General features: G+C 34.6%; 2 protein-coding genes across 2 annotated transcripts; both read left to right on the forward strand.

Annotated features, from left to right (window-relative positions):
• Positions 1 to 4,172: 4,172 nt before the first annotated feature.
• On the forward strand, positions 4,173 to 9,143 carry LOC107856504 (serine/threonine-protein kinase PBL34). Its single transcript, XM_016701507.2, has 6 exons — positions 4,173 to 5,504; positions 7,147 to 7,490; positions 7,604 to 7,739; positions 8,024 to 8,157; positions 8,236 to 8,359; positions 8,529 to 9,143. The coding sequence occupies exons 1-6, from the start codon at positions 5,357 to 5,359 to the stop codon at positions 8,981 to 8,983; spliced, it is 1,341 nt and encodes a 446-aa protein (XP_016556993.1). The 5' UTR covers positions 4,173 to 5,356; the 3' UTR covers positions 8,984 to 9,143.
• Positions 9,144 to 12,254: 3,111 nt separating this feature from the next.
• LOC124885693 lies at positions 12,255 to 13,083 on the forward strand. The gene is made up of 2 exons (XM_047393941.1): positions 12,255 to 12,329; positions 12,706 to 13,083. The coding sequence occupies exons 1-2, from the start codon at positions 12,255 to 12,257 to the stop codon at positions 13,081 to 13,083; spliced, it is 453 nt and encodes a 150-aa protein (XP_047249897.1).
• Positions 13,084 to 14,488: the final 1,405 nt, after the last annotated feature.

The following is a 14,488-nucleotide window of genomic DNA, read 5'->3' on the forward strand; positions in this document are numbered from 1 at the left end:
ATGCATGTATTGGCTTGGTGTATACACCGGGTGCGTATAAGTTTTAGCCACACCACACCCTACTAAAGACAAATCAATACTCAGAGCTCGAACCCAAGAGCACTAATTAAGAATGAAGGAGTACTTTCCACTCCATCACAACTTTGATGGTCCTTTCTATGAATAGCATAACCACAAAATAACAAAAGACTATTTCCCCCCGAACCTTCTAAAAGTTCCATGTAATACAAAAATATCTGATAAGTGTGATTCCATAAGTGGAGTTCGGATAAATTTGTGTATACGAATACCTTACCTATATGTATCAAAAGTTTTTCCCGTAAAAAGTACAAATAATTCTCACGCTTTTATGAAGTAATGATGAGTTATATTAGTTGAGCAATCATTTTATTGTAGTCACGAATTTATTTATAGTGACAACTGTTATCATCATAGGCGGATTCAGGATCCAAACTTTTTGGGTGCCAAGTAAACTTATCGATAAGGGCGGAGTCACCTTCGATGAAGGGTAGTCAGATGCACACCCTTCGTCGGAAAATTATGTGGTGAATAGAGGTTAAATGTTAATCATAATGAGTGTATATTTAATTTTGTACACTCTTCACATAGCTGAAAATAAAATTTGCACATCCTTCGCTGAATTTCTGGTTGCGCCACTTCTTATCGATTAAATTAATTAAATTATTCATTTTTTGATATATAGGACAATTAACCAACCAATTAATTAAAAGAATAATAATAAAATGACAAAACTTGATCTTTCAATAATATTACTAATATCATAATATAATATTCATAGTTCATTTAAATGGTAGAATGTACAACAATGACTTTAAAAACAAATTCTGCAAACCGAGATCGAACACACGACCTATAGGAAACAAAAGTGTCGCTTTGCTACTTGCACTAGACAGTGCTTTGATATTATAGGTGGCAGATTTAATATTTGACTATATCAATATCAAAAAAACAAATGCAGTGACGCTTTGCCACTTGCACTAAATAATGCTTTGATATTATGGGTGACAGATTTAATATTTGACTATATCAGTAAATATATATACCTATATACATAAAGTTTCTATCGAAGTTTGCGGGTGGCGTGTCATCCCAACGGCAATGAATAGATCCGCCCTGATTATCATAGTCACTATGATCGGAATGACTTAGTGCCCATTTGACTATGAATATTTTTATTTTGTTTTTGGAATATTATTTTAAAAAATTATTTGAACATATAATCATAATTTCTTTTTTCAGAATTCAACCAAAAGTTAAATTCCAAAATTTTATGGAATTCACGATTTTTACTCTAAATCGCTCTCAAAAATTTAAAAACAATTTTAATTTTCAGATATATATCATTTCAACTTTTTTCTAAATACTATCTTTCTTTTTAAATTTCACAATTTTATGTCCAAACATACATTAACTTTCTTCACCTAATAACATCTTAATCTACGACCTATTCTCTGCGAATAAGAAATGGGAAAATCAATCCCAGTAATCAATTACGTGGAAAAGAAATACACAAAAGTAGTTGAATTTGACTTTCTTGTAAGGAATTAAATACACCATCATTTTATATAAAATAAATATTCATACATCATGACATTGATATCTCTATTATATGTAATTAACTTGAATTTTGTAGTACTGATTTTTATTTTGATTAATTATCTCAACAGATAGTAAAAGTTACTCTGAAATAATTATTTTAAATTAACTTACTCAGAAAAAATATACTCTAATCGACAAAAATATTCCTAAAGATATACCAAATCAATAACACATGATATGTCTTCATATATAATGGTATTACTAAATTATAGTTAATTAATACATAATTTTTCACCTTAATTCATTATTTTACAATGATAAATTAATATAATTTTGCATAAACATTTAGTACCAGTAAGTTTTTACTTGAGCATGATTGGAGGCATTGAACTAATTAGGAGCAAGTATAACAAGGGGATATGTCCTAGTCTCTCGGTTTCTTTTAATTTTAATATTTGTTAATTATTTATGTTTAAAATATAACTTATGACATGGCTATTTTATTTTTTTAGGAAAAAACAACAGCTTTACCCCTCAACTTTGCGCTTCGGAGCTGATATACTCGCATTTAAAAAGTGGCACATATATATTATTATTGCTACACAAACGACTCACATATACTCCTCTTCTTAATGGATCAATATTTAATAAATTAAAATATTAATTTTGAACTTTAATTGAGAAAATACCACGTGACACTTAAAATAACCCACCCAATAATGAATTTATGATTGCAAGTAAATTTTATTTTTTTTAATTTATTAAATATTGGTCCGTTAAGAAAAAGGGTATATGTAAGTAGGGGTGGGCATAAATATCGAAAAAATCGAAAAATCGAACCGAAATTTAAATTTGATTTCGATTTTTCGGTTTTTGGATTGATTTCGATTCTCAATTTTTAAATTTCGGTTAAACGGTTCGATTTTCGGTTTTCTTTAAAAAAAAATTTGGTTAAACCAAAAAATCAAAAACCAAAATTATATAAATAATATTATAATATATATATATATATATATATTATTAATTTATTATATATATATAAAATAATATATATTATCAATATATTATATTAATTATATATACATTTTAGTAACCCTGATTCCAACTCCAAGGCGCCTAAATCCCTAAACAGTAAACATATTACCATTCACACTCAAGTCTCAACACTCACGGACAGTAAACAGTAAATCCAAGGCGCCATTTTCGATTTACACCGCCGGCGATTCAGTGAAATTGATGAAAGACCGGTGATCTACTCCCTTTCTTTACAACAACACTGCGACCGGCGACCCGCAACCGCAACCCGCGACCCACGAATTTGGTGTTTCGTGTTTGTGTCTAAAGAGGAGCATTCAGGTGAGTTTATGGCATTTTCTGCTTAACATGGTAGTTTATTGCATTTTCTTTATTTTACATTTGGAATGGAAACGAGTACTGCATCACCCAAGAAGCTCTCCGTATGTTAGTCCCTACGATGACATTGCTTGTTACCATAAAGAACTTGATGACATTATTTCATTTCATTGAGTTACTTATAGTTATTTATATTTGGAAATGAAAAATAGATTTGAAAAAAATCATTTTTTTGAAAAAAATCATCAATTTTAAATGCTCAGTTATGAAAAAGAGAGACTCTCTACTTTAATATTTCAATCTGAAATAAAAATTCGAAATAACCGAACCAAATTTGTAGAAACAGAACCAAATCGATTTTATTTCGGTTTGGTTATGGTTGTCATTTTTGTCAATCTGAAAATCGATAAATCGAACCGATATTAAACAATCAGACCGAACCGATCGAACGCCCACCCCTATATATAAGTGTGTAACTATAGGGATATATGTATGTCATTAATATAACTTTGTGATTTGGAGTTTATATACTCTTTGTTAAAAAAAAACAGGGGGGGGGGGGGGAAAGGTCCTGATTTACCCCACAACTTTGTGATTTGAAGCTTGTTCTCCTATATTTATTGCTCCTTCTGCCCCAATTTACATCGCACAGTTAAAATTTTAAGATTCAAAGTTTTAATTTCTGATCGTGAATTCAGATATAAAAATTTAAAATTCTTTGAAATAAAATTAATATTGAAAATTACATAAATAATATTACTTTATAAATTATAATAACAACTTAAAATGTTTAAAAGATATAAAATAGAAATAAAAAACTTACACTCTATCTGTCTACTGGGAGAAAATATTTGTTACTCTCTCCATTTCATAATAAATGAATTGTTGAATTTTGACACACATATTAAGGAAAAAGCATTAAAGACATAAATTTAACACAACTTTTCATTTTTATCCCCCAAAAAGAAAAAATTGACCTTATCATATCTTTTCAAAAGTTAATTGGTTGTCAAATCATAAGGGCAAATTTGAAAAAAAATTCAATGATTCACTTATTTTGAAACACCAATAAATATCCCTAACAATTCACTTATTCCGAAATGGAGAGAGTATATTTTAAGTTTGTTATCCAGTTTAGCTCATATTTTTGTATAAACACCTTTTATATATAATTGTACACTTCTATACAAAATTGATATTATATATAATGCGTCTCTAAGTATAATATTATATAGATAATATTGTATATTGAAATACTTGAGGTAATAATTTATGTTGAACTGCATACTTTTACACATTTCTTTAAAGAAAAATTTGATTGATTTTTGATCCTAAACATGAAGGTATGGAGGTTGTGGATTAGGGTAGAAGGCTAATGTGAATGTGTGGGCTATAACAAGGTGGCAGGAGAGCACTTGTGTAGCCGGGTTAGTAATATTAGATCTGTGTCCTTGAGCAGGAGCCTCTAGTCAGGAGGGTTTGGGTGTGATCTTTGGTCTGGGAGTGTAGTTTACTACTAGATGGGTATCCTCTTTCTTATGTCTTATAGCAATTATTAGTATTTCACTTATTTTCATATTTCTCAGTTATTTATTTTGTATTTTATGTTTATTATTTCTTATTTCATTTATGCTATCTATCTAGTTTCATATTTCATTACGGTTTTAGTGTACTATTCTCTATCTTGAGCCGGGGGTCTATTAGAAACAACCTCTCTACTTTTGCGGAGGTAGTGGTATGAACTGCATACATCTTATCCTCCCCAAACCTCACTTTGTGGAATACACTGGGACGGGTGATATTTTAGTAGGTAAATTTAAACCGCAGGTCGTGAAAAAATTGTCGTATGCCCCGAAAGATAGATTGTTACGAGCTATACTTGGTATTCAGATACCTACTTCAAAAGAAACTTGTCACAAATTACCTATAAGGGGCTGGTTATTGATGTGAGGTGGATCCAGAAAAGGGGGTGGTTCTAGTTAGAATCCCAAAAGGACTGTTGTTGTTGTTGAAATTCCAAGTATGCCACATAGATTGACGCTCCTAAAGAAATTTCAGTGAAAAAAGTTTAATTGGACCTCGAAATTATAAGTGTCAGTAAATTGAGAAATAAAAAATAGTAAAAGAGCTATGAGTGTCACAAACAAGTCACTGCCCTTTTTAGTAATTCACTTGTTCAACTATTTGTTTTAGAGGAATGTAGTGGTGGGGCTAGTTGAAGAGGCTGTCATTCCCCACAGAAAAAGGCAATGTGAAGAAAAAGCTCTTTTTGTACACACTGCCATGATGTTGATGATGATGAATAATGAATGATGCCTTCAATCTCTCTCACCTAACAATAACAAACAAGGAATTTAATTTATTTCCCTTTTTCATCTCATATATGTTGAACCTTTTTCTCTTGTACTCTTAATTAGTGGCACCAAGTTTGTTTTTTGTCTTCATGGAGAAGGAAAGGCAAAAGGAGAAGAAGAAGGAGAAGAATTGTGGGTGTTGGGCTGTTCTTAGGCTCAGTAATGTTATTGGAGGATCTTCTGATTCTAAACACTCTGCTAATTCTATTCCAAGAACTAGTCTTGTCTATGATGCAGGTTTTGTTTTTGTTACCATAATTCTCTTTTTCTTTGTCATTTGCTAATTAAATTTTTCATCTTGCAACTTATCTGAAGGGAAGCTGCAACTGGTAAAGTTGTTGCGCCTGCTATGTGATTAAGAGGTCAAGGGGTCAAGCTATAGAAACAGTCTCTTGCAGAAATGTAGGGTAAGACTGTGTACAATAAACCTTTGTGATTCGGTCCTTTCTTGGACCCCGTGCGTAGAGGGATCTTAGTTCACCGAGTTGCTTTGTATCTTTCAAGTTGCCAGCTTAGTGCTTATCTAAGCTTTCTTTAAATCATTTGTTAGTTTCTCGCTATACAAATGAGTATTGAGACAAGCTTAAGTGGAGCGACATGGATCACAATGTTTGCAAGAGAATGTTTCCACAATGCAAACCCGTGACCTCCTGGTAATATGGACAATAGTTGTTTAAAGGGTAGGCTAGTGCACTAAAGCTTCCAGCTATGGATGGGTCTGGGTAAGGGTCGGACCACAAGGTTTTATTATGTGCAGCTTTACCTTGTATTTCTGCAAGAGACTGTTTCCGCAGCTCGAACTAGTGACCTCCTGCTCACACGGATAATAGTAGTTGTTTATGCATACAAATGGTTCAGTAAATAACCGGGATTGAATAGTAGTTTGATGTCTAGTACTTAGTACAACCCATTTTTGGAGATAAAGAAGGGTGTGAACTTTTTGAACATCGTATGCCTACTTTTTTCATGAAACATTTCCGATACAACCCATTTTTAGAGATAAAGAAGGGTGTGAACTTTTTGAACATCATATGCCTACTTTTTCATGAAATATTTCCGAACGATGATGGAATTGTTAGAGTTGATGTTCTTTTAGAAGGGAAGAATCGAAGTATAGTGTTGAACAAGTAGGTGTAACAGTTGAATACTCAAAGGGCTACTTGTGATTCTGTTAAAATTTAACTTAAATTTATCTTGTTAGTCATCTTGATTTGCTAGATTTCCCCAGCTTGATGACCATCTTTAGGATTATTTGTTTATTAAGCAATTCTTGGCAAACCAACTCATTACTTTGCACTTATTATCATTGATGGATCTCCCAACCACCAAAATTTCTATTAATATTTCTAAGGTTTTTCTTTTGTTTGATGGAAAAATTAAAGCTAATGGAGTATTTAGTTAATTCCTTGACCATGTCTTATAATCTAGTGTTGTCGGGTTGGAGTCTCCCACGTAATTGGTGTGAGTTCATTTCTTGCTGTTTCCAGGTTTCCCCTATGGTTTAATAGAAATTTTAAATAAAAGAGGAAACATACTCAAATATGTTCAATGACTTTGTCCTTCAGCAAATAGTATCTTCATCAACCTTCTATTTTATCAATCTAAACAAAATATAATATTTGAAACCAACATGTAGAACAATCAAAACCTCACTATAACGACGTCCTCGGATCTAATACTTCTGTTGCTATTGGAAAATGCTGTTATAGAGAACATATAATAGAATATGAAAAAATCGGTTCCAGGAAAAACTTATCATTATAGCGAAATATTTTTATAGATGATGGGTGTTATAGAGAACTGATTTTGTGTCTATTCCTAGATTGAAAATATTGAGAGATTTATGAAGTATTAACATTCATCTATTTTGCAAGTGCAGCCACGGAGACTCGGTATCTAAACGCTAGCAACCGGGAGATGTGTGTACCAGATGAAGCAAGAATATCTTCTGATACCCCTGATACTACTGATCCACCAACACAGCCTCCACCAGTAGCAGAAAACAAAGTGCAAAGGCAGCTGCTTCAGTTTACATTTCACGAGCTAAAAGCTGCAACAGGGAACTTCAGACCAGATAGCATTCTTGGTGAAGGTGGATTTGGATATGTATTCAAAGGCTGGATAGAGGAGAATGGAACTGCACCAGCAAAGCCCGGTTCTGGGATTACGGTTGCTGTTAAGAGCTTGAAACCAGATGGTCTTCAAGGCCATAGAGAATGGGTGGTTAGTACGTAGACTATCTGCCCGTGGTTAGTAGTAAAAAATGAGTCAGAATAGAGTAAGCAAGACTATTAAGACGGTATTTGCAATGGATAACGTAATGAATTATAATGCAGGCAGAAGTAGATTTCCTTGGACAGCTTCATCATCCAAATCTTGTCAAGTTAATTGGATATTGCATTGAAGATGACCAAAGGCTTCTCGTTTATGAGTTCATGACCCGTGGAAGCCTTGAAAACCATCTCTTCAGAAGTGAGTTCTCTGATTGCTCGCTGTGTTGTGAAACAGAAGGTCTTACTAATGCAAGCAAATTGATCTTTAATCACTTTATGGTTGAAATTGCATACTTGAGTTTGTAATTCTTCTTAAAACATGTCCTCGCTAAAGCGTACACAATGTAAGTACAATAATGTCTCTAATAGCCAACATAGATAAAATATGCAAACATGAAAAACTAAATGCCCAAGCATATTCGATCTGATTTTGTGTTTCTGTTGTTAAATGCAATTGCTGATTGTTTGTTAAAACTATTGAAGGGACGATACCTCTCCCATGGTCCAACAGGATAAAAATTGCACTTGGTGCAGCCAAAGGCTTAGCCTTTCTCCATGGAGGCCCCGAACCTGTCATCTACAGAGATTTCAAGACATCGAATATCTTACTTGATTCGGTATGTGATCAGGGACATCTCAAATAATGTTGTATAATACTTTCCCCCCGAATTCCAATGCTAATATAAATTCTGCAGGAGTACAATGCTAAGCTTTCGGACTTTGGCCTTGCTAAAGCTGGTCCTCAAGGTGATAAAACACATGTTTCTACACGGGTTGTAGGAACTTATGGATATGCTGCTCCAGAATATGTGATGACAGGTAGAACAACTTCCGTTAATTTTCTCTACTTTGTCTTAGGGATGAAGGGTCAATATCCTATTATGTTCTTGAACGGAACTTAGTCAAGTTACTTTGAGTACATCCATCTTAACGGCTTCTTGTTCTCAGAGTGTCGACACCTGATGAAACCTGTCTTGTATTTTCTCAGGACATTTGACAGCAAAGAGCGACGTTTTCAGTTTTGGGGTTGTGCTCTTGGAGATTTTAACCGGTAGGAGGTCTATGGACAAAAAGCGCCCGAGTGGAGAACAAAATCTTGTAGCATGGGCAAGGCCATATTTATCTGACAAGAGAAAGTTTTATCAACTCGTGGACCCTCGACTGGAGCTAAATTACTCCCTTAAAGGGGTGCAAAAGATCTCACAGCTTGCTTACATTTGCCTGAGCAGGGATCCTAAATCTCGTCCTTCCATGGATGAAGTTGTGAAGGCTCTTAATCCTCTGCAAGACCTCAACGATCTTGCTATATTATCAAATCACTCTCGCTTAACACAATCAGGAAGGAGAAAGAAGAAACTAGACGGAATGCAACAACTTAGCTGTAATCATTCCAGGAGTATCAGAGGGTCTCCATTACACTCTGGTAGGCAACATTGTAAATAATTCATTTTCCATTTTCTCCGAACTAAATAGTAGGAAATGAAGCCTCCAAACTGGATGAATATTGAACGAACAACAGGCTTTGTTATATAACGTGTGTCTGAAATTTGATGAGGCTATGAATAGAATTTGAGTACTAGTTCATTTTCCTCTGATTGAAAAATGAAATCCGCAGAGCACCATCCTGATCTAACCGCTGACATTCGATGTTTCTGACTTTCTCGGAGTGTAACCGAATTCTAGAAATGTTATTGCAAACCTTCTACATATGGATTGTTGCTTGCAGATTTTTAGCTCCACCTTTGTGAACATGAAAAACTTTTTTGGACTTCTTGCACAAAGATTTCATTTCAATTAACATTAGCACTTTCTCCCTGTATTCATTTGGTAGTTTTCCAAAAGGAGAGCCAACGTTAAAGTTATCTCTGTGTGACCTATAGATCATTCGTTCGATCTGTGGAATCAACCACTAATGTGAGTCCCTGTGTGAGGAGGCCTCTCCTCTGCCCTGCTTGAACGCGGGATGCTTGATGCTCCGACCTGCCCTTTTTATTAATTTGAGAATCTCTAGCTTTCGAGAACACTTATCATGCTCTGAAGGAACGGGTAAATATAGAGGATTCATATTACCGACCCAGCTGATTAATTCGCTCTTCAGGCATAGTTGATTTATTTATTGATTGACTCGATGCGATGTATGTGGAAAGTAGAAATATTTTCGCAGAATCTGCGTCTTAAAAAAGATCATAATCCCATGGCTCTGAAAAAAGACTCACTAACAATGCAGAATTATTGTTTGCAGAATCTTCACTGTTTGACCTAAAGCTTACCTTTTATACTTTATAGATGACTTCATGACCTAAAGATTCTCACTTTGGATACAAATATGAAATATTCCCTTTGCTAAAGAGGGTCATATCTCAAGCTAGAATATATCAAAGACTAACTTTAATATTTTCTTTGAACTCTTTCCAACTACTCTAGTATACAACTGTTGGAAAAAATGTCACATGACACAAGAATTATACAAAGAAGAACACAAGATATGAAGAGTTAATATTTTCTTTGAACACTTTCCAACTACTCTGGTATACAACTGTTGGAAAATATGTCACATGACACAAGAATTATACGAAGAAGAACACAAGATATGAAGAGGTAATAATATGAACACTAAACACAAATTTAAGGCTTGAAGCATATGCGAAACGCTTTCCTAAAAATGATATTTGCTCTCTCTCCTTTGCAAGTTTGCCATGGGATTTAGCGCAAATAATTTTAGTGGATATGACTAATCTATAGATTTCTGCACTACGCAAATAGTGAAGGTAATCCTATTGAAAAACAAGAACTTGAACTTGATCTTTTTGAAGAAGAAAACATTTATTCTCAGATGATACAGAAGACAGAAAAATTACCTCGGAAAATAAGTAGTTGGGGTTTAAATAGAATTATTGGAAACTAACTAATGAAAGGGCACAACCTTTCATCTAGAGACATCTCTTCATCTAAAAGACATATCTTATTAAAAAGACATCTCTTTACTAAAATGCTTGTAATTATTAATTTATTTTTAAAGAAATATTCAACAATCCTCCACTTGTTTAAATATAAATTAAGGAAAAATCAAGTCATGTTCACGCATTGAGTAATGTATCTTTTGATTTGAACAATACCTTAGTATAATGTGACAAAACGAAATCAAAATTTCACGTAGCATAATAGTTTTGAACGTGTTATTCCTTGTGATAACATTGGTGACACTACACACATAAACATTTTATTCCTGCTTTCCAATCAACATGCTTAACACTTTTATGGTCATGTGCTATCCAAAATTCTGAACATTTATGAGAGCAACTTCAACTCTCAATCGAACCGACACCACTTCTATGTTCATATAGGTGAAGCTCTTTCAGTGCCTTTGTCATATTTGAGACACTTATTCCTTGAACTGAACCCCGTTAAGAGTATTAGAACTCAACTCTCCAATCTGTGACAACTAGTACTAGTATATCTCTTACTTAAATACTGAAACATCCACGTATCAATAACTTGTTGTTACCGTTTGAACCCATAACTATCCTGTCATAGTGTCGGATGAGGTTGCCATTATTGGTGGACCTAATTAGGGAGTTTTAATATAATCAAACTTGAAGTTTTTTCCAATAACTTGTAATAAGTTTTGTAAATAGATTAGTCAAATTATTTTGACACCAACGTGATAAAAGTCATTCCATCTTGAATTAACTTTCTCACATAATCATGTCAAGAACATTATATGCTCGAGCTAAAGTGGCTTGACTATCACAAAATTGAGCTCATATTTTGCAAAATCAATGAATTCTCTTAATGATCCCTCAACCACTCAACTCCTCAACTTGCTTCCACTAATGCAAGTCTATTTCTTGATTTCAAGAAATTGTACCTCCTCCCAAGGTAAACACCCATCATGTGATAAATTTTATTTATTTATTTTTCACATATTTGGTACCAACTTGTATTAATATATCCTTATAAAATAGTATGAAATTTTGAGTTTCTCAAATCTTTAATTTTCCAAGGAAAATCAAAACTCAACTACTAAAACTTAAGTTTTTTCAAATCTTTAGTTCTCCCAGGAAAATCACAACTCAACTACTAACTCTTCCAATATCACTTGTTTACACAAGTTAAGCAACAATTCTTTCATCATAATGGACTAAATCAATCTAGGATCAAATAGGATATTGACCACTTTATGTTTAAGTGACTAGTTTATTTAGAACTTTCTCAAAATGACGAAATTAACTCAGCACATAATCCCCACTATTTTGTTTAATCTTGATACAACATAGTATCAATTTCTCAAGTTTCTTCATTATAAATGTGAAAATAAATTCTTTTATGATTTTTGTTTCATTTGTTACGATCAACATATCTTTATTTTCACATATTCAAGACTGCAAAAATGTCCGAGGCCTGGAGAAAGAGTACTTTGATTCCTTCATATAAGAAAAAAGGTGACATCCAGATTTGCAATATCTATAGGGGTATTAAGTTGTTGAGTCACACTATGAAGATTTGGGAAGAGAGTGGTCGAGCGGAGGTTGAGGAGGATAGTGTCTATTTCAGAGAATCAGTTTGGATTTATGCCCGGTCACTCGACGACTGAGATAATTCACCTGGTGTGGAGACTAGGGAAGCAGTATAGGGAAAGGAAGAGGGACTTACATATGGTCTTCATTAACCTAGAGAAGGTGTATGACAAAGTCCCTAGAGAGGTTCTTTAGAGATGCTTGGAGGTGGTGGGGTCCCGGTGGTTAACATCAGATCGATTAAAGACATGCATGGTGGAGCAAAGACTCAGGTGAGGACAGCGGGAGGAGATTCAGAGCATTTTTCGGTCTTGACAGGGTTGCATCAGGGATTGAATCTTAGCCCATTTTTATTTGCATTGGTGATGGATGTGTTGACGTGGCGTATTCAAGGAGAGGTTCCTTGGTGTGTGCTTTTTGCAGATGATGTAGTTTTGATTTATGAGACGCGGGTATGTGTGAATGATAAATTGTAGGTTTGGAGACAAAACCCTTAAGTCTAAAGGGTTCGGGTTGAGTAGGGTCAAGACATAACATATGGAATGCAAGTTTAATAACTTGAGGCAGGAGAACGAAGTGGTAATAAGGTTGGATTCCCAGGTTATTTGTAAGAAAGACAGTTTTAAGTATCTCAGGTCTATGATCCAGGGGAATGGAGAGATTGACGAAGATGTCTCCCACTATATTAGGGCAAGATGGATGAAGTGGAGCCTCATTTCTCGAGTGTTGTGCAATAAGAAGGTGTCGTCCAAGCTTAAAGGCAAATTCTACAAAGTGGTAGTTCGTCTGGCCATGCTATATGGAGCGGAGTGTTGGCCTGTCGAGAACTCTCACATTAAAAAATTAAAGGTGGAAGGAATGTGGATGTTGCGTTGGATGTGCGGGCTTACTAAGAGTGATAGGGTTAGGAATGAGACTATACGGGAAAAAGGTGGGAGGGGCTTCGCTGGAGGACACAAGATGTGGAAAGTTAGGTTGAGATGGTTCGGACATGTGATTAGGAGGGCACGGATGCACAGTTCGTAGGTGTCAGAGGCTAGCTTTGGATGGCTTCAGGCGGGGTAGGAGTAGGCCGAAGAAATACTGGAGAGAGGTGATTAGACGTAACATGAAGAAGTTACAGCTTACCGAGGACATGACCCTAGATAGGAAGGTATGGAGGACGCAAATTAGGTTAGAAGGCTACTGCATGTGGGGGAGTCGTAGCCAGTAGTTAGGAGAGCTTTGGGGTAGCTGGGCTGGTAGTCTTAGGGCTATGTTCAAAGGTTGGAGCTGATAGTAGGAGGGTATGAGGGTGCTGGGTGCCTTTGGTTCGTCAGTGTAGGGTATTACTTTGTGGGTGTTTTATTTCTGTTATTTCTTCTTGTTTCATGCATTATTACGACTTTGACTATTATTCTTTGTCTTGAGCCGGGGGTCTTATCGGAAACAACCTCTCTACTTCTCCGAAGGTAGTGGTATGGACTGTGTACATTTCACCCTCCCCAGACCCCACTATGTGGGAATACACTGAGTTTGTTGTTGTTGTTGTTGTTGATATGATCAACATACCAATAAAGTATCCACAATATCACATATCCATCAAAATACAAAGTTGGGGTCATACTAAATGCTAAGTCTAATATAGACTTCTAATTACATGTCAAACACTCCCACACTTTAGACATATCAAGTGGCTTTTCATATCACATATAAAGAAAATTAAATTCATTAACTCATATTCTCTACATCTCTTATTCATTTATAATAATTTTCATATATATCATCCTACAACTTAGCAATAAATATCACATATGATCTTTATGCAAGAATAACAATCTACAATGATCACATAAGAAAATATTATTCATAAAACTAGTAAGCATTTGAATATCATCACAAGTATATATCTACCCTAATATTTATGAAATAAATTTCAAAAAATCATAATAGATAGAAATTCATAAATAAATAATAAGTAGGGTTAAAGAAAGTAGAACCGATAACTTTTTTTTATTTCTCTGTGACCAGTGCTTTGTTGCGTAACCTTTGTGCCGTTTCATGTTTTGACATTATCTTTGTCCAACTCTTGCCGCGACTTCCTTCATAGTAATTGACATTAGGGTTATTCCTACACTTGCAAGTTTGATGTTCAATGTTTTGCACAGGTGGCAGCCTCATTACTAATGGCTTATGTAATTAATTGTATGTATTCTTAAAATAACAGATAGTAAAGATTGGAGAACGCCAGGATAAACAATCCATCTTGATTTAGATCCTTCTCTGAAGTGGCGCCTCAATCGCATCAACATCTTTTTCGTATTCCGTCTCCATTATTCCATACACTTAGCCACAACCAAAATTTTCTGGTAAGGCACATACTTCGACAGCCTGTAGTGCATTAGTCACTCAATGCTTTTAATATAATTATTCTATCCCTAGAGGATTCTAC

The sequence above is a fragment of the Capsicum annuum genome, chromosome 7, assembly GCF_002878395.1.
Source record: "Capsicum annuum cultivar UCD-10X-F1 chromosome 7, UCD10Xv1.1, whole genome shotgun sequence".
NCBI classification, from domain to species: Eukaryota; Viridiplantae; Streptophyta; class Magnoliopsida; order Solanales; family Solanaceae; genus Capsicum; species Capsicum annuum.

Excerpts from the sequence above, each read along its gene's own strand:
- LOC107856504 (XM_016701507.2), top strand. The coding sequence starts at position 5,357 with ATGGAGAAGGAAAGGCAAAAGGAGAAGAAGAAGGAGAAGAATTGTGGG. Across the intron at positions 7,491-7,603 it reads AAGGCCATAGAGAATGGGTG|GCAGAAGTAGATTTCCTTGG; the intron begins GTTAGTACGTAG and ends ATTATAATGCAG. Across the intron at positions 7,740-8,023 it reads TGAAAACCATCTCTTCAGAA|GGACGATACCTCTCCCATGG; the intron begins GTGAGTTCTCTG and ends AAACTATTGAAG.
- LOC124885693 (XM_047393941.1), top strand. The coding sequence starts at position 12,255 with ATGCTTGGAGGTGGTGGGGTCCCGGTGGTTAACATCAGATCGATTAAA. Across the intron at positions 12,330-12,705 it reads ATGGTGGAGCAAAGACTCAG|GGGAATGGAGAGATTGACGA; the intron begins GTGAGGACAGCG and ends TCTATGATCCAG.